The following is a 26,342-nucleotide window of genomic DNA, read 5'->3' on the forward strand; positions in this document are numbered from 1 at the left end:
GTCCCATTTTATTATTTTTTTCCTGTTGTAGCTGTTTCCAATCATTGTGGCAACATAACATTTTGTGTCACAGTTTTGGCTAAAAATATAACATAGGGGCAGACATTCTGATACAATTCTTCTCAGAGTTCAGATTATGGTGTGGCACATATTTTAGTCCGGGTTATTTTAGCGCTTTTTTAAATTCTTATAATTTATCTTTAGCTTCATATTTAACTAGCAGTTAGAGTCATATGTATTAATTTTGCAGTTGGTACTGAGATAATTTAGATGCACTGGAGGGCGGTATGTTTCTATGTTCCTGAGGAGTGACTACACAAAGAAGAAGAAGACGCAGCGCGAGAGTAGTACTGCCAAATATGGGGACAAGCCGGGTGTCGTTAGCTGGCTTTGCTAGTTAGATAAGTGGGTGTGGGGTAAGTGTACAAAAGACCATAAACCAAGTACTTGTATATGATTTCTGCACACCAGTTTGCACTAAAATAGTCTCCAACATCGAATAACGTTCGTCATTTGGTCCTGTATGTTGACAGGTTTAGTTATTAGCTTATTATAAGAAGAAGTCGAAGTTGGGCAGGTAGTTGCAGGTTCTATAATTACAGTTTATACTGGCTTGCTGCAGCTTGCCCCCGTTTTCTAACTAATTTCTACTTTATTAGTCCAGAATTCCTCAGGATAAAAGAAGATGTCAATGGAATGCTCCCTGCCACCTCCACCGCCTCCACCTCCTCCACCTGCTCCATGTACACCACCTCAAACGTCAGCACCAAAGAAGAAGCTGTATCAGACTATAGCCAGCAGTAGACGTGCTGTAGAGGGAGATCACACAGAGGCTTGCTTGCTGATCAGTCAGAGGGAGACCAGGTCAGGTTTTTATCATGAATGTTTTCGCTTTGTGTGGAAAATTGATAAATCTGCACATAAATCTGCACATTTTTAAGTGCTCACATGCTTGGCAGACATTTGTCACACACAGTCATGCTCAAGTTGATCAAGCGGATCCATTGTGCAGTTCAAATGTTTCATCTGCCAGCACAGCCATACAGGTTATTGATTAAAAATCCATGTGCAGCATAATCAGCCATGACTGTGTAACTTATCTTTGATGATGTTTTTAGGGACAAACAACACAACCATGCGCTTAAACTAATCAAAGATACAGGAACTAAAAACCAAACACAAGAGGCAAGGATTCACCAAGTGAGTAATGTAACAGAGGGACACCTAACACAGAGACAACAACTTAACTACAAGATACAAGAAGACACGTGGGGAGGCTAGGCTAAACAAAGAGTTACCTATTAATAACCAATATAAACCAGAATTCAAGTAAAAAGCTTAAAAATAAAAATCTTAAGGAATAACAGTGAAAAGAAATCTAAAGTCCAGAAAACCTAAAACATAACAAAACCCACGGACCAGGACACATCTCAGAATGTACAGTTATATAATCCAGAACCAGTGAGCAGTGAGATAAAGTATTGACAGAGCAATATATGCATCTATTTTCTGCCACTTATGTGGGTGGTGGGGGCAGCAGACCTCCTTCTCATCTTCCTCCATCTCTCCTGAGGGGACAGTGGGTTTGCTCGGGAAAATCTCAGAGATATAATCTCTTCAGTGTGTCCTGGGCCGGCCCAAAATACCTCTCCTGTATTGTCCTGGAGGCATCCTGGTCAGATGTCTGAACGGATGAACTTATGAGTCGATAAGTGTCCCACAATCAGAATCAGGATACTTTATTAATCACACAGGTAATTATGTGATCACAGCTGCTCCAAGACGTTAAGAACAGTAACTAGCTAAACTAAATGAAATAATGCTACAAAGTTACAAAATATAACAAATAACTGTAATATACCTAAATGGCTGTAATTATGAATTAAAGTAAAGAGAGACCTTAACTAGCTTGCAGTGATGAAAATGAATCTCACAGGAAGGATGAAAGACAGTAGTAAAGTGAGAGATTTGTTATTTAATTAAAAAGTTTAAAAATAGTACACGCACAGACACCACAATGGACTGTATACAAAGAGTGTGTTTCTCTGATGGTTATGTTGTTTTGTATTGAGTACTACTACAACTTTGCTACAAAGTTGCATTATCCTATTATATTGTGATATTATTGCATTGTAGCTTAACCCCAAGAACAGAGAGTTGCCTGAATATATCTCTGACATGGAGTCAATAAAACTGAATGTCAAGATTGGGGCAAAAGTCCTGAGCCAAGAGTGAGACCTTCTTGTCATTTTTTTTAAATTGGTCTTTAACAATAGTTCTTCAGACTTTCTGAAGGTCTTTGAAAAGTTTTTCTTTGGGCATTGGCTGCTTTTTCCACTCATTCTCAGTCCAGTCCTCCCATTTGACGTTTATTCAGAGGAATAATCTTTTTTGTGCAACTTAATATTGACCTATGAATCATAGCATAAAAAAGGGAACCTAACTCAAACCGTTGTCAGTGTGAGTCACATTACAGACAACTTGGAAAAGTACTTATTTTAAATTGTATCTTTGGGCACTTTGTTACTAGCAGCCTATTATATAAAAACATAATTTGTTCCCATTTCTTTAGTTGAATCTATGAAAAAGTGTCAGATAATACAATTTGGCAGACATAAAATGGTATTTTTGCTTGGTGTGTAGTGTGTTCTTAAATATTTGAGAAAATTGCAAAATAGAAGACAAAAGAAGTGAAAGGCCTAAAAAACTTCAGCAGATGAAAAATATCTGGAAGAAATGTCCTTGTAAAATAAGAAGAAATCCATTAAAGACTGGAAGCAGAATCAGATGGATCTGGCCTTTCAGTTTATCCATCTACTGTTCACTGAAGCCTCATCAGAAATGGTCTCACTGAAAGTGTGTCTTTCAAGAAGCTGTTCTTAAGGAAGGAAAACAGGGAGAAAAGGCTGAGGTATGCCGAATTACACGAGATGGAATTATAAATGCAGAAAAATACCATCACATTTTGATCCACCATCAGTACCATCTGGAAAGCATCTAACTGGCAACAAATTCATTTTCAGCATGACAATGATTCCAAACACAGTGTCAGTGGAATAAAGGTGACCCTGATCCAGCACTAACTATGTGCTGCAATAGGTGTAGGCTGCTGGGGGATTCCCATGATGCACTGAGTGCTTCTTTAGTCACCTTTCTCTCTCACTATGTGTTAATAGACCTCTCTGAGTTGAATCATTACTTATTAATTATCTCTGGCTCTCTTCCGTGGCATGTCTTTTGTCCCGTCTTCCTCCCCTCCCCCCTCATCCCAACCGGTCACGGCAGATGGCGGCTCTTTCCTGAGCCTGGTTCTGCTCGAGGCTTCTTCCTGTTAAAAAGGGAGTTTTTCCTTCCCACTGTTGCCAAAGTGCCTGCTCATAGGGGGTCGTATGGTTGTTGAGTTTTACTCTTTATGTATTATTGTAGGGTCTACCTTACAATATAAAGCACCTTGAGGCGACGGTTGTTGTGATCTGGTGCTGTATAAATAAAACTGAATTCCATTGAATTGAATGAAAAGCAGTCATCATCCAAAGACAACCTATTTCAAATTTTATAGCAAAACGGGATGAAATGAAGGGTGGCTCAAGACGTTTGCACAGTACTGTACATGATAGTCCTGTGAAAGAAGCTTTTTATAATGCTGGCATTTGACTCCTCAAAGTATCCTGAAACCTTAGCAGCCAATACAGTTATCAGCCAGTTGATTAACACGTGACTATAAAAGAATCAGAAAGCAGGGATTAGAAACAGTTGGGGATAGGAAACACTCACATGCCGTAAACTGCTACAGTTTTGATGCAGATAATATGACACAACATATGGAACTGATGCTTAGAATTGATTCATGGCTGAGAAAAAAACTTTTTCATTTGTGTAAGTGCAGCAGATAAACGGTTAACAAGCTCCATGCCTTCGTGTTATGCAGTGCCATTTGTTTGTTCTTCAGTTTCAGGAAGGACCTGCAGTGGATTCTGGCGAACACCTACGTGCCATCACTCATTCAAGATGGTCCACAGTAAGTCACTAAAGTGAAGTGTCACTGTAATACCTGTCACTCAACAACTCAATCTATTTTTGGTTAAGAAGTATGTTGCATAGCACGCCAGTTTCCACAACAATTTTAAACTTCTGTAGTATTTTATTGTTTTTAGTTATTTGGTTTACCTGACTTCTTTTACGTGAGTGGGTGACATATTTATTCAGTGTGTTATTTCTGGTAACTTTGTAGGTGTGGTCTGGTGGCTTTGTGGATGGCTGCTTACCTACGGCAGCCGCGGCTGAGTGTTGACATGGAGACGGTGGTTCAGACAGCTCTGAGCAGGGGATACACGGCTCAGGGTGAAATGTTCTCGGGTATAAAATAAAAATGTGTGAACTCTTCAGGTCTGTTTGTATTTGGGAGCAAAAAAAAAAACGCAAAAGAAACAGGTGGAGGCTGTGATTAAACATTTGGAACTTTATGACACATTTTGCAGCCGATATTTAATTTAATGTTTCACAAGCAAGTAAACATTCAGTTTCAAGCTGGTGAATTTTGATTTCTTTATGTTCTCATTAAGCTTTTTATTTTGTCAGCTGACAATATGGCCCTGCTGGCAGAAGAGGTGTGTGGCTGCAAGGCCAAGCTCCTTTCGGGGGGTCTGAGTGGTAATAATGCTGCAGCCATCATCTCACACCTGTGGGGGAGACAGCCTGTTCTCATCCCGTATCCTGGACCAAACCATGGGGAAAGGGTTGCTGTGAAGGAAAAGCAGTAGATTTGGATTTGTGATTAAAGAGAAAAGCAAAACTCCTTGACAGTTTTTACAGCTATGACGAGGATTACAACCACGAGCCGTGCCAGCGTAGTGGCCACAGAGCGCACTGGGCAGTTGCTTCAGGTAAGAATGAATAGCTAACCCAACCTAAGGCAGGGTTTATTATGTAGGATTTCCCTTAAAGTGAGCCTAGTTTGACTAATCAGACCACACAGTAACAGAGTTTATTCATTCCAGGCGTTCTCCTCGGTGTGGACCAGGGGAGTGTGAGTAAAGAGCATGTTCAGCCTGATCCCTCTCTGCCGTGGCTCTACCTCGCCGCCGACAGCAGCTCATCTTGTCCCGCCGGCAGCACGGCGCTCAGAGATGTTTACATCCTCGCTAAGCAAGGTAAAAGCATGCGCTACCAGCTGTGGAGTTTGGACACTGTAGCTCAGAGCAATGGGCAGCTGAGGATGATGGACCTTCAGAGAGCCAGTGATGGCACCAAGTATGTGGTTCCCAAAGGAGGGGTGGAGGCCGGTCTGGCTGGAAAGGCGGTGATGCTCCACACAAGATCCACACAGTGAAGCAGACACACATTATTTATTTAATTAAAAGGGCTTTAAAGTAAGGGTTATCAGGGAGAAGCCACACCCACATGTTCAGCCATGCTCTGGTCACTGTTTTTGTAAAATGTGTAGTCGTCTTATAATTTTCCACTAACAAGGATTGTGTCAGTTTAACTGTAAAAGCTATATATATATATATATATATATATGTATATATATATATATATATATATATATATATATATATATATATATATATATATATATATATATATATATATATATATATATTTTTTTTTTTTTTTTTTTTTTTTTTTTTTTTTAGAATATCCACAATTTATTTGGAGAGGAACAGTGTTTATGTAATTTTTGCCTGTTACACCACCTTAATGGATTTTAAAATAAACAGTTAAGGAGACAGACCGTGTAATTTATCTGGAGGAATTTGTTTGGAACATTTATTTTCTCGAGCCAAGCTCAATCTTTCCAATTTTTCAATCAGATCACTGCTTTTGGCAAAAAGCATGCTCATAGCACAGTACCGAATATGCAATGATATACTTAATAGTAACGTAATACTATTTTACGTCAGATGCAGAGCTGGACGCTGCTCTGGGTCAGTCGGCTCTCTGAAAAGATTCCTCTACCTCCACCAATCCCAACTCTGCCAACAAGAGCTCGAACTGCCCCACTGACATCCTGAAATATGCACGAAAGCAGTTGTGACACAGCTTTAACTCCTGGATCAAACCATCAAGTTCTCCCTGCTGCTTCCTTCTCGTGACAATCTGATGAACCCAGAATCTCAGTTTGAATCTCAGCTCCTCTCAGTTTGACATCTACTTCATTTTGCTCACAGTGTTTTTTGAAAAACACAACACGTTCGGTGTATATAAATTACCCAGCAAGTTTGGATAAAGAAATTTCTGACTTTTATGTTGCTTTTTTGCAGCATTCTCGGTGTTAAATGACCTTCAGTCCTTTGTTCAGATAAGTTTTTTATATGGTTGCAGCAAACCAGAATGGTCAAAAACCTTAAAAAGCAGTCCAATAATGTTTGTGAGTGTGTTTGCTATCGTGTCTCATGCTGCCGCTTATTATCACATTTATTTGCACAGTATAGGCGGCTTTAAAAACATTTTGACAGAAAATATTGGAAGGAGCAGGATGGGCATGTCGGGGGAAATTCCTCCTGACAGTGATAACAGTGAGTGAGGTGAAAAACCCCCCACTTTAAACAGGAGTGGAGAAATAGGGTTTCAAATGTTGCTTTTCTGGCTGCTGTTGAGCTTGTTTAAACACTGCTAAATCAAACAGGTTTACTTTTCTGTCATTCAAATGAATGCTTTTATGGAGCAGAGAGCATAGAAAATATGTCAGGCGATAAAAGCCTGTGCTGGTTGTTGCAGTGTTTTTGTCAGGCGCTGAAAACATACTTCTAGTTGTGCAGGTCCTCAATCATCCACATCACGGTAGTTTTAACCGCTTCAATTGAAGGCAGTTCAAAGAATTTATATCTTGACTCATGTAGCAGTGACGCGTGATTACAGGGTGAGTTAAAGACCGCCTCCACGGTAAAAACCACACTGAAGACATACTGAATACCCGAGACTCCTCATTAGCCTTTAGAACTGAAAAAGCCTTTCAGTTAGGAGGTGAAACATCTATAAGAGCCATAAATGTTCAGTTTCCTTCAACTCAAATCCTACAGACACTACAGGATACATGCTGGCTTCAACCCGTAACTCACACTGGCCATTAACGTGTGACAAGATCAGAAGACTTGTTGATTTTGCAATGCCGTCAGAATTTTGTGTAACTGGTGTGTGAAATCATGGTTTTCTCTCTAATTTTGAACCATTGTTGTACAAAAAAAAAAAGAAAGACGCGGAAGTCATTTTGATCATGCACTCTTAAAATGTGTGAGTAGACAAATGAATGTGAACAGCCCATCAGTTTCCATGGGTTCAAAGACAATCAGATAAACTAAGATAATTATAAAATCTGCTCCGATGAACCTCATTTGCAGTTGGCGACTGCATGAAGCCTGGCTGGATGTTATGAAATGCTTTATTTCCTCCCTGCAGGCCCGTTACCAAGTAAAAATCCGGCTTAGTTAAATAATTGTGACTAACCCATTTATAAGCTTACAGTTTGTCCCCCTTAAGAAGCTTGTAGGTTGTTTATGAAGCACCAGTTTTGCAGCGTTTGGCTGAATTTGAGCAGAAGTCATGCACACTTCAGAAGTCGTCCTGCTGCTTCTGTCAGCAGTCACACCATCGATACGCCCATACTATAACAGCGCCTCCAGCATGTTTGACAGATGATGGAAATCGCTGAGGCATAGTATGACCTCTAAATCATGCAAGTTCATCTAAATGTGAAATTTCTACAGCCAAAATGATAAACTAGCACTTTGATTCCTAATTTACTTATAAAAATTAAAAAAAAAAAAGAAGCTTCTGTCACATCTACATAATTTCCTTTGGGATTATAAAAGTATTTTGATTCTGATCTTCATTAAGGTGGTTTTCTTGTCTCTGTACTTGTGGACTGCTAATTTTCTTATCAACCAAAAATAAATTGTCATCTAGTTTTTACACAAAGTTTCCACCATCTCAGTTTTCAGGGACAGTTCAACACAAAATGATTCATCTGGTTTTATTTAGAAACTTGTGATAAAAGGTCACAGCTGACTGAACAGGACATATTCTTACAGTAGTGTTAAATTTATAATTAAATGTTAGATCATCTTGATTCAGCGCTCTTTTACAAAAGTATATGATTTGGTGTGTGTGTGTTTGCACAAAGAACTGAAAAAAAATTACAATAAAAATCCCCCAAAACTCTGAAAACTCTCCACTTTCATTTTATTGTAATCCACGACCGTCTGGACAAAGCAGAGGTTTATAAACAGTTTCAATCAGTCCGTCTGTTCTTTCTGTGAAAAGCGCTGCCTTTGAAATACAAAATGTGGTCACGAATCCAGTTTTCTTGCTTACAAAGCAGCACCCTCTTTGAAAACCTGATAGTTTGACATTTTACAAATATAGAGACTTTCTGGGCAAAGGTTTTTAACACTTTGTAAACACTATACTATCCGTCTCTCCTGCCATGTTTACCCTTCGGAGATGAAAAATCTAAACTCCTGAATTCAAATTCCAATCTTGTTAAGTCACGCGTTCACAGCACTTGTGTGGGAAATGTTCGTGCCGAGTTAACCACACGCCCACACCCCCACCCACCTAAACAGTGCTGCCTGACACTGTCAAAGGAAGACTGGACACTTGACGTTCACCAATGCGTCACATTCCCGTCGGGATCTGATGCACATGCTCACAAGCACGGCCTGCACGTATAACAGTGTCGCTTCTTTGTAAACTTTCAATGTTGCATACAAAAATGTAAATACCCACATTCCTCCTGTCTATCCTAGCTTAATTATGTTTACAGCGGTGTCCTTTAACCTCTGTTTTACTCAGACACCCGTCATCGCTCATACACAGATTTTATTTTTATTTTTTTGGGTTTTGAGTTTGTGTGTAAGTCAGAGCCCACACGAACTGATCAGATTAATCGGGTAATTCCAGTTTCACAGACTAAAGCAACACTGATCAGCGAATCGAGATAACAGGCAGAAATATTTACGTTGAACAGTAAACCCAATACTTAAACCTCTGCTGGAGACGCACAGACATGTTTTGTTCAATGGCTTTGTGAGAATCCATAGTGCAACAAACTTCAGACAAACAAGGCTGTCGAGCTTCTTACTAAAAATCACTGCATTTTCATACAAAAGTCCAATTAAGAAAAAAACTTTCTGTTTCCAAGAAAAGTTAAAACTGTGGGATTTCAATGTAAATCGATTCATACTTGGGTGAACTCTTTTGGAAGTAAAATAGCACGAGTCCACTGCAAGTGGAATGATCAGATAGCTCAGTTTCTTTTTTTAAAAAGCCAGGCACAGAAATCATACAAACACAGTAAGAAGGCTATACCAAGGCAGGAAAAAACAAAACAAAGTTAAATTAAACTGTATTTACATGCTGAGTTAGTTAACACGTGGTCTGACCACTGCTTTTAGTGTTGCTGTATACTTAGTCATCAAAAGTGGTCCATGATAAAAAAAAATAAAAAAAAAAATCCAACACTCCTCAGAGGCTCGTTTAAAAAAAACAAACAAACAACAAAAACAAAAACACGCTCCTGTTGGTCAAGATCACGGCTGAGGAGGTGGCTGCTCTGGCCACCTCTCGCCAACAGAGGGAGCTGTGAGGAGGAGCGAGATGAGTCTCTGCAATAAAAAGTGACTGCTAAAGGTCCATGAGTGCAGAGGCCTGTACTCTCAGAAAATAAACCACAGCCCAAGTAAAACAAAACAAAGTTACAATTGTGCTTTAAATTTAACAGCTCGTGTCATCCGCCCCCTTATTCCACATAATGCATAACGTTAACCTTTTGGCATATTCCACTTCGCCCGCCCTTCTCACACTGGTACAAGTTGATAAAGTCACTTGGTGTGAGCCCTGAAAGGAGTAACTGAAGTGGTGGCCCTCTGTTAGCCATTCCTCTGTCACTCTTAGTTTGTATAATCTTCTTCAACATCCCATCAGTCTCTTACTGCAGTCCTGTGTCTCGCTCAAGGAGTCTCCGGGAGCATGGTGCTGAAGATGTCTATGAGGTTGTCCAGTCCCCACAGGTAGCCGTCCTCCCTGTTGCCCTCCACCCAGGGAGTCCTATGGTCGAGAGTTTGAGGTGTCTGCAAGGGGACCGTTTTTCCAAAGTCGATCATCCAGACTTTCGCTTTTCCTGAGGCGTCGTGCACAAACAGAAGAGAGCTGCCCACAACCTGCAATCGATAAACCAGCAAGACCAGTGAGTTTAAGTATGCAGCGCTGATGGGATTGTAACAAATCAGCAACACAGACAACAGGTCTGTTAGAAGAAGTCAGAACGGAGTCCGTCTCACCTCGTGTGTCCTGAAGAACTGTGACTGCTCCAGGGCTGAGCGTAGTTCCTCCAACCGCTGCAGGTAGAGTTTCTGAGGAAAACAGAAAAAAAGGACACAGAAACTGAGACTGTGGGAATTTGCAAATTGGAGCCAAAAAACCCAAACAAAACACTTTTTGTTCTTCTTTCTTATTTAAAGGTAAGTGTAAAACCTTACATCCTTGTTTGATGCAGGTGCTACCGCGTGAAACAAGGATGTAAGTCCTGTATAGAGTGAGCACAGTGCAGACCCGAGAAGCGGTGGAGCATAAAGCAGCATCTCTAAGATTTACTAATGAACATGCCACATCTGGTTGTCTTATTTGTACAAATCTAAGAACAAAGTAACAGCTTGTTGTCTGTGTGTCTGATGCGAGTCAGTGAGAGACTCCTCTAAATAACAGAACAACCTATTAGTGACCTACAGAGGAGCTGACAAAGCCACGATAGCCGTTTCCTCTTCTCACCGGCCGAGTTAAACTAAGCAGCTGCTGATTCCTGCTTTTTGCTTTTTTGCATTTACAAAACATAACAATTGAACAACATACCAGAATCTGAGTGTTGCCATCGACAAAGTCCTCCAAGGCCTGCATCACTTGCTCTCTGTGTTTTGTCTTCTTAAAGTTGGTGTTGCAGGTTCCATCAGCTCTCTATATAGAAAAAAAGGAAACCATCAAAAATGTCATAATGACTCACTTCAGCTTATACATGCCGATTCACGCTACTATCTGGACAACAGAAGGTTTTAACAGTTGTGTTTTGTTGAGGTTCGAGGTGGAAACAAATGGCTCTAAATAAATTCCACAGTCACAGAACTCGTTCAACTGGAAAATACAGCTGCAGCGAGCCTTTAATACACTGCGTGTCATCACATTTTTTCTTTAGTCTCTGAGTAGCATGCAAATTCACTATTGGCACAAACTGATAACCAGCCTCGGATTTATTTTCGAAAGAACAAACAGTCCCCCTAATGACTGCATGTTAACCAACCACATTTTCCATTTCACCCCAGTGCACGTGGTCTGTCTTGTGAACAAACTGATAAGTGTTTACTCCCGCTGATTGGTTTACGTCTTTGCAGCAACAAGCACAGCTGTTTATTCTCTTGAAGCTGAGGTCTTCAGGCTAGATGTGTTTGTGTGTTCAGCATGACCTCATACCTTAATGCCTTCGATCCGGAAGCCCAGGGTGGCGGTGGAGCTAAGTGTCTCCCTCCACTGCATGTACCGCGGTTTGAGGACACCCTGCTTGGCCCGTTCCTCCTCTGTTGGAGCCCCGGGGTCCACGGCAATCATTTTGTCGTACATGTCCTTCCTCAAACGTGGACGCTCCCTGGCTTTTGTCAGCTCCTCCTCCAAGTAAGTCCTGAGAGTTTGGGTTAGATTTAAATGTTTGCACAGCCTTCATTCTACATACACGATTCAAGAGTAAATGTGCGTGAAGGTAAACTCTCAAGAATCATTTTGCCTTCCTAAGGCACAAGCTGTTTTTGGAAAAATGCTTTTTACACAAATACACTCTCTTTGTCACGTGCCAAGTCTTACCTGCTGCCCATTTTGCAGTCCATGATGGAAGGCGAGTCAAAGTCAGCCAGCAGGTCATCCATCAGGTTGTAGTCATGGTCGTCTTTTTGTACTATGCCGTAATATCCGGGCACGTAGGGGCGCAGAGAGTCCGTCATTAGCTTCTGCAGGCACTGCTGCTCACACTCACAGTATCGCTTCAACAAACGCCCGTACTCCCCAGCCTGGAAGTTACCTTGGAGAAAGATAGGGAAAGAAAATTAATGACGCATGAGACAGAAAGATCAGAAACTACAACATGTCTGTGCATTTTTGTTTGTCTGCAGATCTGAAAAAAGGCGTACAAGTGAGCAGGATAGAGCCGGCACTGTTGCCCTTAAACTTTATGCTTGCCAGCCTTTCAGTAGATACGACAGTAGCATAAATCTTTTGTTCTTTTCTTAGAAGGAACCTCCATATAAATGCATCTGATATGCAGGTGTACAAATATCCTGCATTTACACATACCTGCATGGCCAGCAAGCTGCACCCATGGGTAACGCTTCTTGAAGGACACGACAAAGGGGGACCAGTGAACCATGGTCTTCAGCTTGTGCCAGGACTTACTCTGAAAGATGAAAAAAAACAATAGAGGGTTTCATCGCCTTGTTTTTTAAAAAAGCATGGGCGGTCACACACATAATAAATCTGAAGCTCTGACTAATCAGAAAAGGAGCTTTCTTTCCTGGACAAACAGTACTGAGCTGAGTGCAGGCCAAAAGACTGATTACTCATTAAAAGGAAAACCCAACCTGTACTGTCCTCATACCCACACAAACATATCAGTAGACATTGGACAGACCCTCCCCTGCAGCCAAGGCCAGGTGTGCCGCATACACGACAAAGCCCATTCATAAAACATTTACCAAAGCCTCCGCTGTGGTGTCGTAAAACAGAACCTCCGTGTTTGCGAGCTTGTGGGCCTGTGTGTGGGTTACAGTAATCTGTGTTGGGAAACAGTAGAACAAGGACACTGTGCAACAGCCGCTTTGACGCAAGCAGTTAGAGAGGCGCCTGATACTGATTGATTAGAACATGTGTGTGGGAAATCACAACAAACGGACAGCCAGTTCTGGGTGGGTGTGTGTGTGTGTGTGTGTGTGTGTGTGTGTGTGTGTGTGTGTGTGTGTGTGTGTGTGTGTGTGTGTGTTTTTTACATTTCAGCTGATTAAGTCCTAAAATGCTTCTATGCACCAAACCGGTTTAAAGCACAGAGACAATTAGGTTAAAGGAGCAGAAAGAAAATTAGCACTGGGCAACAAAACCGGTTTCTGCGAGTAATAAAATGCAAGAGGCCATAACCATAAAAGTTATCTTTTTACAACTAAATTATTTCTCTCTGTATGCGTGTGAGAGAGAGATTGCTCTTCCCTTTGCTCTGCATTCCTTCCCCCCGCTGCTCTTGGAAACTGTCACAGTAAAACAGTCTTAATCCAGGAACATAAACACACTGGAAACACTGCGTATGCGTTTACCTCAAATGAAGAAGAAGAAGGGGGAAAAAATGCTTCAAGTTTAAACTGTTCGCAACAGTTTGAAAGCCTTAAAAACACTTTTTAGTTGAAGGAGAAGGAGCAGTTTTACGTATCGGGATGAAACTTTCCAAAGGGTTTTACTTTAATTGTGGATTATTTATTCTGGTATATTAGTGCGATAACTTGAATCAAACATGTAAGTTTGTAACCATTCTAAGAACTAGAATGAGTGTGCATTTAAATCTTTTATCATCAGTTTCTCAACCTCAGATCCCAGGATGGATAACAGGTTTAATCTTAACATGAGATGGCACGAAGCCTACAATAAAAAGAAATTCTGCTTAAAACAGAGAGCAGGTCACTACCAGGATTTTTAGCAAGAGGCCGAAGGTGAAGAGAGTCAACGAGAGACGGCTGTGGACTTAATCTTAAACGACACCCACAGATTCACCTTACTCTAACCTCAGCCTCGTCTGGGTGAAGAACAGCACTTCACCACATGTGACGTAAACGACTGAATTTTCAACATGACAAAAATTCCTCTTGCTCACTTAACTGAGCAAACCACACCTTCATTTGACCCACAGACAAACACTAATAGATGTGCAGGATCACAGTGATGAAACACTTCTATTATCTATTTTCTCTTTTCTCTCTTACTAGCCTGCTTATTTCCACTGCCTGTTGACACCCCATACAGTCTCTCAGGATGTGTTTGAGCTGATCTTTACCTTAACCGAAATCTCTGATTAGACTTCAAATAAATACAAATATCTCAGCCTATTCAGCAAAACTCCTCTTCTCTTTATTTGCAAAAAGAACGGTTATATTCAAACTCAAAGGGAAAATATCCAAATGAACCCACAACAAAAGCCAGCGACATTTCAACTTTCCACTCAGGCAAGAAAACTGTCACCAGAGACTCTAGAAAGACTCTTAAAATTCCCAAAACATGCTCGACCTTTATTTAAACATTTTTAGTTTACAGTTGAATATTTGACTAGATTTCCTGCCAGCTGTAACGACGTGCTGTGATTACTGATCACAGATAAATATTAGTTTTCTGAATGCACAAGTCCAGAAATAGCATTCACCTGTGGCCCAAACAGAATCTGTTTACTTATCAAATCTTTTACTTCTTCTCCTCACTAATATTTAGTCATTACCAGCATCTGTTTCCATCTGAAGACCAGTTCAGTGACAGAAGGCCTGAGCGGGGAGAAACGTGATGCTTCAGCCTCTCTTCTTTCACTTTCCTCGTCCAGGTCAGGCTCTCTGATGGCCCTATGCTGACAGCTTAATGTGCTGCCTCTGTGGAGCTGAATGCACCTCCTTAACAGCAGATGCACTGCCAAATACTAATGCTGCTAATATTCTTGTGGACATTAAGGCGTTCTTAAAAGGGTGGTTTGATAAATGTTCAGAAGCCCATCAAAGAGCACATAAAGAGCTTTCGACGTTTCAGCTTAAAGCGAAGAAGCCGTCCCACACACACACAAACACGTTTTAAATGCTGAGGTCACATTTCACCCCACACAGTCAAACCCTCGCCATCTCCACTTTCTTTTATATAACTCATGAAAACTGTACACATAACACAAACATACAAAGTTATCATATCAACCCCCATTTGAGGTTATTTTTAATTTTTTTCTTTGAAACAGACAGAGATCCCTTGCTTTTACCACTTTCTTTTTTTTCCCCCTGTAGTGCTCCCATCCCTTCTTCATATTTCCTAGACCTATGGGATCCAATTCCAGGAATGTCACCGGCCCTAACACTTCCCAGCACAGCAGACAATGACAACAATGGCGCTGCTAAGAGACGTTACAAGGGCCATGAATGTTCTGCTTTAGATGTGTAAAGTATGCATCCAAGACGAGGAAGGTGTTTCACTGCCACTTCAGTAGCCCTTTAGTGGCGATTTTCCAGCATATAAAAGAAATAAGTGCCCACTAAAGAAGACTCACCAGTTAACAAGGTTTTGTTTTTTTTTAATTACTCAAAAATTAAAACACATCTTTGCTTGTAAAATTGTCAAAAAATAACACGAGTAATGTAACAGACTCTTTGCCTTGAAATATATGTAGACCATTTGTGGCCATGTGCACAGCCGCCACCAAAGGCCACTGTGGTCAGGAGAAAAAGACCCATCTTCAATAATTATAGCCCATAATGAGGCCTGTAATGATCAGCTGGGTAAAACAAGTTGTGGGAGCTACTTCAACTTTTGGTGCTATTAAATTATAATGTTAATATTTAGTACACCTTTCCAAAACCTTACTTTTTAGCTGTTATAGCAGCACTTGGTGTACAGCATGGTGAGCCTGCTGCTACTGGCTTACTGGCTTCTTAACCCAGATACAGTTCTTTGTGGCTGAACGCGAGCCAGATAGCCCTCATATGCTGTAACAGCTACAACAGCAATCTTTTTTTAATTTCTATTTGAATACCCAAGTCTCTTTGATACAATCTCCCCTTATATCATGTTTCTGAGGAAGCCTGACATCAGCGTACATTTATAACAGTGGCTGAGGTAGGTTAAATTTGAATCAGTATCTCTGCTCTCTCAATAATTATTTTTGGACCCTTTTCTTACCTGGCAAACGGAGCAGTAGCGGAGGAGGAGGCAGGTGCCGACACAGATACACACGACCCCGGAGACGACACGAGAACGCAACCAACACAAAATGCCCCCCGCCATCAGGACAGGGTCTCTTAAATCAAACGTCAGGGACGCGTGCCTCCCTGTGGGCGTGAGATCCTTCACAGTCATCTATAACGTCCTTTAACTCAGTCCACTGTCTGCTCGGTCTTCCTCTGGTAAATCACCTTTAGTCAAGCTGTCAATTTTTGGTGTTTGTTTGTCTCCTTTATCGCCCGATAAATAATCACTCGTGCGTCTCTACAACCTCCTTTTTGTCACTCTAATTCACAATTTGCACCATTGCAGAATTTTAGTACTCCACCCTTTGATTTCTTCATGCTTTCTCAATTTCTTTGTTGCCGTCATCAAACATATCCACCAAGTGTCCTAAGGCTGTCCCTTTTCTGGCTCTCGCCACTTTCTGCCTGTTTGAACTAGTCCTGTTACTCGCAGTTCATCCCTGAAATCATTCACCCCGTCTCCCCGAAGGCGCAAATCCCCCACTCTGCGAGCCGTCTTCGCTTTCTCCCAGTGTAAACCTTTGTTTCTCTCCTGTCTCACTCTCTCATCCTCTAATCCCCTCTGGGCCTATCCTGAGCCTCATGCTTAGCCAATCTCCTGCCAGATTCAGTGCAGGTGGGGGTAGAGCCAACAAACATTTCCATATAGTCCCACAGCTCCTCTTTTGTCTGCATGATGAGGTCTTGACTACTATGTGGCCTACGGAGTTGTGCGTTTGTGCACGGGGACAAAACTAAACCTGTCAAGCGACAGTCAGCTACAAGAGTGACACCATACTGTATGCAAACCCGAACCGTGTTTTCAGGTACTCTTAGAGACCTTTTCTCAAAACTACTTTATATAAACCACATCCCTTTCCCTTCACTCAAGTCTTCAGAGCTCATGAAGCTCCACTGTGGTGGGCCAGTGAACGCACAGAAGATGGCACCGGCTTCAACCTCCGCCTGAAAACCATCTGCAGAAAACAGACTCACATGTCTCTTTTATCTGATAATATTTGAAATGTTTATTTGCATGTGCCAGAAACACGGTATTACGTCATCAGCTGATATCACTGACAAATGAAAATACATTTGGTATTTGCTGGATTTGCTACTTTTTCCCTTTAATATCACCGTTTCCTGAATACTTGGAAGTATTCGACCTCTTATACCTACATTACATCTCAGTGTGTTGTTTAATGATTTTCCACTAACGACCAATTCTATTTGCGGAGCACATTTAACTATAAAAACATTATTTTGGCAACTCTTATTTACATAAAATCTGATATAGTTCCAGTGAAACCTTGAGCTAAGAAAAGCAGCTCACTTTCCAGCTCGCATATTAAGTATTTAACTTGCAGATTTATGAGTGAAGGACTCCTTATATGGAACTGTCATTTTTGGTAACATCTTTCTTCAGTAAAAAATGAGCAATATCTCACTTGGGAGTCCATTAAATGTATTGGCTGGTTAAGTCGGCTTTTTGCTTGTACTTTACAAACCACACTAAAAGTTTGTGTTTGTGCATCAAGTCATAATAACAAAATTACTTATTTATACACATGAGGACATGTGTGGGGGTTATGGCATATATGAGCAAAATTTGATTTGCTGGTTTAGAAAGGATCAATGACAGCGTTCTACCTTTTATGACAGGAGGTTAAGTCTCACTGCTTTCCAGGTTTTGGATTTTTTTTGTGATCCAGTATTGTGTTCTTTAACTGTATGCACGTCTTTTAATTTTATGTAATGAAGGAAATGATGATTCCCCCACCCCACCCCCTCCAAACGCTGTGAGTACTTTTACTCAAAAGCTGTTGGTCTTGTTTTTTTGTTTGTCTTTTGTTTGTTTGTTAAAAACGGGGCAGTGTACAGTGTACATTGTCCATAGTGTGAATGTGCCAGATGAAGTCATACATGCTCATTTTCATATCTTGTCCCTGGGAGATTGATGGAAATAATAGACAGTAATAGGAAAAACAAAAGTGCAGAAGCACGTATTCAAAGATAAGATCCGGAGCATAACCATATAACATTAAAAATGTCACACATTGCAAAAACTAAAGCACATGCGCACAGTTACAAAAACAGAACAGCGACCTAAAAAATACTCCAGAGACAACATGTTTAATGATCCAGCTAGGCACAGTTTTATAGGTGTGATATAGGGTTAAGAGATATGATGCTCTTTACTTCCTTAATAGATTGTTGATAAGAAACAGCCAACGTTCCAAAAGCAAATGATTTGCTTGGAAGTAATGGAGAATTTTTACTCAAGGCGTTGATACTCTGAATCTGGTGCTTCCTGCACCACTGGATTTTATTTCATTGCGGGCGTTACATCTTAACCTGATACATCTTGTATCAGGTAATTCTGTGTTGTGCACATAAATACATAAAAGCGAAGCTAACTTTTAACTAACGTGGACTTTCCTGTATCGTGGATTTTGAGTATATAAGTGCTGTGGGAGTGATGTGTGGGACGGAAAACAAGTCTGCAATTGTGGCTCATGAGTGAATAAGCATGCATAAATAAGAATAATCATCAAGTGTAGGCTACGTGTTCAAAGTTTCGCTGCATCTTTTTCATCTGTGCGCGCTCCTTCTTTTGTCTGCTTACTCTAATTTTCCTCTTGTTTTCCGTTCCACTGTATGTTTCACAGTGTGTTAAGAGGAAAATATTAAGCCTTTTTATATAAGTGCAGGCAAACTGTAGAGGGAGAAAGAGTGTCTCACATGGAAGACATGATCATGCAAAAATATCGGCGCTGCTGTGCACAGCAGACGTTGGCAGGAATTTATATCTTATAGCATTCAAATGTCAGGGACAGAGTAGACACTGTTGGTGGAGCGAACAACACAAGGAGAGAAAAAAAAAACACCATATATGGCAAAGACGTTGCCTAGCAACCAGCTCAGCCTTCAGCCCAATTTTCCATGACACACAATGAACTCTGAATGCAAGACGGCATCGCTCTGTGTGTGTGTGTCTGTGTGCGTGCATGCGCGAACAAGTATCTGCTCACGTCACCTCATGAAGAAAATGTTAGGTTTGTTTGTGAGCTGACGGCACGGCCACACACACTCCCTCTTTCTATTAATTACAACAAACAAAAGCGTTTTCCACACAGCTGCACATATGACAAAACATGCCCATTAAAACCAGCTCTTATCAGAAACCACAGGCCAGCGTCATCCTGTTTGTTACAACACCTCAAGTGCAACTACTCAGGTTGCTCACTTCCTGCGTGTTGTTATAATAGCCAGGAAATTACACTGTCCGCTGTCCTGTTCACTCAAAACATGCAATATGTGAATCAATATGTTTGCAGAAATGTGTATCTGAACATGACAGAGGTATTTTATGGACTTTACACTAAACGAATGACTGACAAAGGGGACGGTAAACATGAGGGGGTATTATAAATTATAGGCGTTTTATTTTTTATAATTTTCAAGCAAAAACTCTTCGTTTTTCCTTTTTGAATGCGAGGATTTAAAGTGTTTCTGTTTTATAGCACTGCTTGCATGTTAAGACTGCAGAACATAGAAAAACAAACATCTGAAGATACCACACTGGCTTCTTAGAAGAGATTAAGGTGTGGTTTTTCTCATTTTTTTGTGATGTTTTACATTTGAAACAAGTCGAAAGAATGTTTGATCTCAACTAAAGCTGTGACAGTAACAGACAAACTTCTGTGGATAAAATGTTCATCTTTCAGTTGATCGAGATCACTAGATGGGTGGACTCGATATGGATGTTATTTTTATACTTAATCTAATTAAGCCATCGTGACACGAGTTATATTAAGTTTTTGCTGAACTTTGTTTTGTAAAATCATGCATGAAGGAAGAAAGCTGCCCACACTGTCTTTATTTTGACATTTAGATCCTCACTCACAGGAATAATCAAATCATTAAACATCAACTGGAGCTTGTCTCCACCTCACGGTGGTCTCAAGAGGCCTGTGTTTGGTGCAGCTCTTTGAGAAGGACTAAACAATTTGGAGAAAAGCAAAAGTAATATATGTTAAAGAGGAGACTCTGGGGTGGTCTAATGTATGACCGTGAATTTCAAAGTGCATCAATTTTCATGGGTGACGCATTTCTCAATCTTTCCTGATCTATGAAAATGAATAAATAAATTAAAAGGGTGGGTTTTCCGCCACATCCACCAGAAGATCATTATGTCCTGGGCATCGCAGTATGAATCACAACACTGACAGCTGAAAATCTTTCTTGGTAATGTGGCCCTGCATGAAAACCTGGACATTCAGCATTCACAGAGCTACCGTGATGATAAGAAGATACTGATAGACACATCCTGTTTTTAAAGCATTCCATGCATGGTAGTCAACAGTGCATCAAAGCTTCCTGATACCGGAGGAAATCATCACAACTTCCTACTAAACTTTAAGCTACTTCTCCCGGACGGAGGAGAGGAAAATCTGTAAGCCTCTTGGGTCTGCAGGCTAAGCTCTCTAATAACGAAGGCTGGTCACAGCTCAAAGTGCTGACTGTAAACGAATGACGAGCAGTTAAGAAATGCATTCAAACAATGTTTAAATGGTCCTCAGGCTGAGCTCATCAAAGCCATGTGATCATGTGGCATGGGTGATGGAAGGACACAGAAGTGGGGGCTGGCAATAATAACCATTTTCCTCTCCTTTGGGTTTAAATTTGTTACAGTCATGTTTCATTATCAGGGCAGTGTGAGTCAAAGCCTTCTACCACACATGACACACATTAGATCAAAAGTCTCTCCTGAATGAATGGGCCCTTTTCCCCTCATTTGCACCACAGCAGCTGAAAAATCTCCACCTCCTGACAAATAATGACCTTTTATTATCAACGTGACACATATTAAACAAATTTCTTTCCTTGACTGTCTTTATAGCACCAGCAGTGACTGACACACCTGCTCTCACACACTGTTTACATTTGATGACAAAATAAAGTGTTTGTGGTTGAGGTTGACACAGGACTCAGGAATGTTTACTGTACATTTCCTATGCAGGGTGTGTGTACTACATTTTAATATGTAATACCTAGTCAGTTACCGACTTGTATCATTTTCTTTTTGATTGATTTTCATTTTACAATGAGTTCCAGTGTGGTCACACCTAACAACATGTTTGTTTATGGAAAGAATAGCTTCAAATACTGTAATGCCATCATATATGGTCAATTGCACAATATTTGCATTACTCATTTTTTGGTAGCTTTGGTAGTAAGACCAGTTTATGGTTTCTTGTCAGAGTCCAGCTGAAGGTCTTTTAAAATATTTATGAAGAATATATTGCAAGCAACTGAACAGAAAACTTTATAAAAGTTGTCTGTTGCGGAAGAAGACTTGAATAGACACTCACCCCCGTCCCATCCTCCGGACTGCACAGAGACCGGCTGGACTCGATGTCGCTGCCTGTGAAGTCGTCCTCTGACTCCTCGAAGGACGAGGCGGAGGACAGGCCGATGGAAGAGGAGTTGGACAGCTTCCTGGGGGACCGCATCAGAGCGGGAGACCCTCCGCAGCCGCTGTCCGAGCAGGGGGACTCGTCGTCCGGTTGAGGCTCCAGACAGCCGGTGTTGGGCTCCATTCTCAGCAGGTTCGATGCGACCTGTGAGCGGTTCGGACTGGGGTCTCTGGTTATGATGAGCTTGGGTATGGTTCCTGGGAAACTTTGGCCTCCTGGTGGACTCTGGCTGGTCTGATCAGAGTCCGTTTGGCTCTTTGTTTCAACCGGGCAGCTGCTGTTCAGTTTGCCGGTCGCTTTGGGTGTGCATGAAACGGTGCTACAGTCGGTTTTTGTCATTGTAGCCTCGGCTTGATCGTCCCTAATTGAAAGTCCACAGTCCAAAAGTTGATCCGAGGCCAAACTAGACAAAATCCCCTCAGTGTCCGGGTCAGAGGTCTTCAGAGGGGGTGAGTTGGATGAACGCGTGCTATTTCCAGTTAATACTCGATCCTGAGACACAATGGGATCGTGGTTGCTTCCCCCCAGTGGCTTATCTTCCATGGCCCTCGTCTGGGGATCCGAGGCATTGTTCTTTCGCACGGGTTTCGGCTCCTCGCAGCCCGCGCCGCTGACTTCACAGCTCTTACTTTCCAAGCCTGGTGCATCGGATGAACCAGCGGTTGCTTCACGGTTCACGACGTGCTGTGTCGGTTCAGTATTTCCATCTAGCCCGGATGGCGTGTCAAAACAACCCGCGGCTGCTCGCTGTTCCCCAACCCCCGACACCACCTCGTCCCTCGGCAACTTTCCTACTCTGTGGCCGCGGCGCGTTGCTGGATCTCCAGCTGCGTTTCCGCCACCCAAATCCGCTTCCCCCTGACTAGAGTCTCGCTTTCTCCTTCCCAAATACGACAGCACTTTATTTTTCATCGGATTCCTGTTTAACTGGTCACTTTTCGATTTTTCTCCGCTCCCAGGTCTGCGGATACGAAGTCGACGGGCTGTCTCGCCCGCTTTCCATTTCGCTCTGCCACGGGTGGCAGTGCTGTGCGATAGAGCAGAGCGAGTTTGGCCCATCCTGCATGCCGTAATAGTAGCAGTGACCCAGACACACCCTCAAAGTATGATTTAGAAAACAGTCGAAACTACTTAGCCAGTGACTCCATCAAGCAACGGTAATCCATTAATCACACACTTCAGTTAGTGCTATTGATCAATCCCTGTTAATCATCTGGGATTATACTGATCTGTGGGAAAAAGCAGATGATGTGTGATTTAGTAAATAAAATTGCAAGGACAATAGACAAATAAAACCCTAAACCCTTACCTTACCTTACCTAAAGAGTCCCCGATGACACAATGATAATACAAAAACAAACGCACATTTAAACCAGCGCTTGATTCAAGAATGCCAACTCGTATGTGCTTAATCACCCTTAAAAGTCACATATTATTTCCAGACGACAGGACAGAAACTGTCAGATAAAGGCTCACTGGAAACTGCACTGGAGTATAATTACAGGAAAATATGACAAGAACAAAGATTTAAATATTACAGGGGGGGCTGATGTGGGGGAAAACTGTAAAAGTTTCACTGAGATTTAGTCAGTTTCACCATTAGTCACGTCTGTCTAATACTGCCCTCCTGTGTCTGGACACGATTCATTTGTCCCAGTAAGCTTCATTTAGACTGCTATCCTTATGTTTCTTTCAAAAAATAAAAATAAAAATAAAAAAAATTCCCCCAATAGGGAATAGTGGTCATATAACAAAGCATTGATATGTCTAAATTAGGAGTTTAAATAGTCAGCATTACATAATTTGGACATTTTTCAAGGCAAAGAACAATCACTTTAAATTAATATGTAAGAATTTGATTATTTAAGAAGACAAATGTTAAATGCTCATCGCTGCAACAGCAAATTCGCCCATATAGATGGTCTACTTTTATGACGTAACTTGTTTCCACTGGTTAAAGGGTTAAACTATTAAGATCCCTTCTAATTTTTATCTTTATTCATGGACTTTACAAGAGTACTTTTGTCTATTCTGATACAGCATGCAAAATAACCCACTTTTATCTTATACTGGGCCTTGGTGCTGCCTGTGAAGTCATTTACTATCTGAAACACTCATAGATCCACTTCCCCTCCTCTTTAATTCAGATTTCTTCTGATTTGCTGCCCCTCATAAATAAATTAAAAAAAAAAAGTCTCACTACCTGTATAGAAAAGATGGAAGAAGGCAGCATGTCCTGCATACTTTGTAAAGGCCAGCAGAGGGCGACTCCTCTGATTTTTCTATATTTATTTTCAAGATAAGTTGGATACAATAAACACTTTATCCAATACTTGGGAAAATGTTTTGTTACAGCAGTTATTAATGTTATTTCTGATGTGTTGATGGTATTGGTTGGTAGTTTCAAGCCTTCTTGAGTTAAAGTCAAACTTGAATTTTTTGAAAATAATTATCTCCAATAAACGACTGTACAAGCTACCAGCCTACGGGGCTGCAGCCTCCTTTGGATTCTTCGCCTGATCCGCCTTGTTATCACGGTTAGTTTCAAACCACCAAGATGGCGACGGAAACAACGCTAGGCTCAGTGCTTCAAAATGAGAACTCATGAACAACAGGTGATGTCACTATGGCCATGTCCATCTTTTATGTACAGTGTACCAGCAGTTTGACGCTTCAGGCTGCTGGTAGGCTAACCCCACTTACTTAACTTTTGTTCCTTTGTTATTTTTTAATTTGATCATTCACTATATATAAATAATAGAAAACAAGAAAAAGCACAGGTTGTTCCCTTTAATAATGCATTTACAGTCGTTCTAGTCAGCTATGTCAAAACACAGGTTCAACTTCCTCTATCTGTTCATAGGAATTGCTGTTTTGCAACATTTCTCATGTAAATACAAAAGACAGTAGTGTTTAAAAAGGGTCAAATTATGACTTTTCCTCTATCAGAAAGCCGTTTAAAGCCTTTCCGACATTATAAATGAAACACGGTGAGGTAAAGTGATTGTTATTTGCTGTGACAGCTCAAAAGGAGTGCTTACAGGAAATGAGACAGCAAGGATAACAAAGGAAAATACAGCTCATACAGAACCACACAGTTCACTATATTCATAATCTAAATAATAACTAATCCTATATAATGACTCACGCTGGCCTGTATAACTGTGAATGTTGTGCCATCCGCAGGGGCTCATACAGTGACACATAGTTTATGGGAAGTTGATCATTTCAAAACAAGTCTTAAAAAAACCCCCAACAAAATAAAATAAATTTAAAACAACAACAACACTCCCTTAAAATAGATCTCAGGGTGATAAATGGCAGTAAAGCACTGCCATCAAAACCACTCATCTGTTTGTTCAATCAGCAGCGTACACTTTGTGGCTAAAATGGAAAACACAGCCAATCTAAATGAAGAGACTTATCAGTAAGTCATTTGTTTAAAGGGCGGTTTAACACACACTTTCAATTTGAGCTTGGGCAGCACTAGAGCTTTTTAAAATCCTGATTTTAACTTGGCCCTAGATTAAAACGCGTACCAGTTTCCTGTGATCAAACAATAAGAAGAGACAAGTCTTATCTGCGCGTTTTCAGCCAAGCAAAACAACCAAACGGATAAAAAAAATAACACACACACACACACACACACAAAAACTTGAGCTAACCTTACCTGACTGATCCTGAAGTGCTCCTCCGATGGTATACAGTTAAAAATAGCTGACAGGGATGCAGAGGTTTTTAAAAACTTCTGGCAGGGCGTGAAAATGATGATGTGTCTGTGATCATGAGCTGTTCAGCTAGTGTGTGCGAATCGCTGCTGCACGAAGTGAAGTATCAGCATGTGGTTAAAGTAAAAGAGGAAGCGCTGGTAAAACGGAGGCAAGTGTCGTTAACTTTCAGGCTTAGTAACTTCCAGAGACACCTGAAGTGGCACAAGCTAACGAGCTTCCAAACGACAAGACGTAACGGCCACAAAAAAACAAAAAAGAAACACGATTTAGCTCAGTTAAAAACCACAAGTACGGTAAATAAGAAAAGACCCAAGAAAAAGGCGACCAAACAAAATGTTGTCACCCAAAACAATCTTTATTATGTCTAAGAAAACGTCACAAACCTACTCAAAATGATCCGACGGTGGCCTACAGGTCATTTAATGGAGTTACCTTCAAGTGCACCACGAATTTTGGCTTTTTAGGCGCTAAAGAAAAACCGTTAGTAACCTTTACAATTGAGAAAGGTTAAAAAAAATTTTAGTCTGATAAATCAAAAGCGTAAACATCGTAACAGCAAGGTAGCTTAAAAAAATTATATTTGCATTTTTTTGTGTTTGATATTCAAGAAATACCAAAGTTGACCATCCAGAAATAATTTTGGATTTCTTACATTTAGAAGTATGGGATGGAAATTTGTTAATGCCCGTGATTTCTTTTTATCTATCTGTAAGTAAAAATGACAACTTAATATGCTGAAATTTCGATTTAATGACTAAAATTTGGAGTTTTCAGATGTAAATTGAAATCTTGAGATATTACCTCTTTTTTTTCTTTTTAGTGGTGAACTAGCAGTGTGCGATACTGAAAAAATTGGTATTGATGATACCAAATAAATACAAGGCCATCATTGCCGATACCAATGCTGATGCCGATACTTTTAACTTATAAAGGTGGCTTATGAAGGGAAGAGCAGTGTGTAATGATTTATGAGATGAATCATCACGAATTCTGATTTTAACGACTGTGAATTTAATTTCCACAATAATCAGTTAACACAACGAAACACACCTTTCAACTTGTCATGTAATTTGAAACTGGGTTACTTTAAGACCTGGAATGTAAATGTGCTTGCTTATAAAGCACTTTGGTTCAACTTCTGTTGTTTA

The 26,342-nt window shown here is 40.8% G+C and overlaps 2 protein-coding genes across 8 annotated transcripts; one reads left to right on the top strand and one right to left on the bottom strand.

Annotated features, from left to right (window-relative positions):
- actmap (actin maturation protease) lies at positions 1 to 9,454 on the top strand. Of its 5 annotated transcripts, XM_026191558.1 has the most exons (9): positions 1 to 416; positions 534 to 577; positions 660 to 864; positions 3,950 to 4,018; positions 4,232 to 4,356; positions 4,579 to 4,708; positions 4,813 to 4,883; positions 4,998 to 5,150; positions 5,904 to 9,454. In XM_026191558.1, the coding sequence occupies exons 3-9, from the start codon at positions 686 to 688 to the stop codon at positions 5,942 to 5,944; spliced, it is 768 nt and encodes a 255-aa protein (XP_026047343.1). In that variant the 5' UTR covers positions 1 to 416; positions 534 to 577; positions 660 to 685; the 3' UTR covers positions 5,945 to 9,454. The 5 variants fall into 5 exon arrangements, with proteins under 5 accessions (XP_026047343.1, XP_026047339.1, XP_026047341.1 ...); XM_026191554.1 differs by lacking the exon at positions 5,904 to 9,454 and having other exon boundaries at positions 2 to 416; positions 4,998 to 5,491; XM_026191556.1 differs by lacking the exon at positions 5,904 to 9,454 and having other exon boundaries at positions 2 to 416; positions 665 to 864; positions 4,998 to 5,491.
- Positions 8,163 to 25,662, bottom strand: itpkcb (inositol-trisphosphate 3-kinase Cb). 3 transcript variants are annotated; one of them, XM_026191551.1, is made up of 8 exons: positions 25,134 to 25,662; positions 21,359 to 22,692; positions 12,331 to 12,430; positions 11,845 to 12,058; positions 11,461 to 11,665; positions 10,849 to 10,950; positions 10,281 to 10,352; positions 8,163 to 10,160 (listed from the first exon to the last, which is right to left on the bottom strand). In XM_026191551.1, the coding sequence occupies exons 2-8, from the start codon at positions 22,520 to 22,522 to the stop codon at positions 9,951 to 9,953; spliced, it is 2,067 nt and encodes a 688-aa protein (XP_026047336.1). In that variant the 5' UTR covers positions 22,523 to 22,692; positions 25,134 to 25,662; the 3' UTR covers positions 8,163 to 9,950. The 3 variants fall into 3 exon arrangements, with proteins under 3 accessions (XP_026047336.1, XP_026047338.1, XP_026047337.1); XM_026191553.1 differs by having other exon boundaries at positions 25,582 to 25,649; XM_026191552.1 differs by having other exon boundaries at positions 25,578 to 25,645.
- Positions 25,663 to 26,342: the final 680 nt, after the last annotated feature.

The sequence above is a fragment of the Astatotilapia calliptera genome, chromosome 14 (genome assembly GCF_900246225.1).
Source record: "Astatotilapia calliptera chromosome 14, fAstCal1.2, whole genome shotgun sequence".
Classification (NCBI taxonomy): domain Eukaryota; kingdom Metazoa; phylum Chordata; class Actinopteri; order Cichliformes; family Cichlidae; genus Astatotilapia; species Astatotilapia calliptera.

Bases quoted from the DNA above. Each gene is read 5' to 3' on its own strand.
- itpkcb (XM_026191551.1), bottom strand. From the start codon at position 22,522: ATGGGCCAAACTCGCTCTGCTCTATCGCACAGCACTGCCACCCGTGGC. The intron at 10,951-11,460 runs GTATGAGGTCAT...TTTTCTATATAG, and splicing joins TCCGGATCGAAGGCATTAAG to AGAGCTGATGGAACCTGCAA. The intron at 10,161-10,280 runs GTGAGACGGACT...TATCGATTGCAG, and splicing joins AGTTCTTCAGGACACACGAG to GTTGTGGGCAGCTCTCTTCT.
- actmap (XM_026191554.1), top strand. From the start codon at position 686: ATGTCAATGGAATGCTCCCTGCCACCTCCACCGCCTCCACCTCCTCCA. The intron at 865-3,949 runs GTCAGGTTTTTA...TTTGTTCTTCAG, and splicing joins ATCAGTCAGAGGGAGACCAG to TTTCAGGAAGGACCTGCAGT. The intron at 4,357-4,578 runs GTATAAAATAAA...TTATTTTGTCAG, and splicing joins TCAGGGTGAAATGTTCTCGG to CTGACAATATGGCCCTGCTG.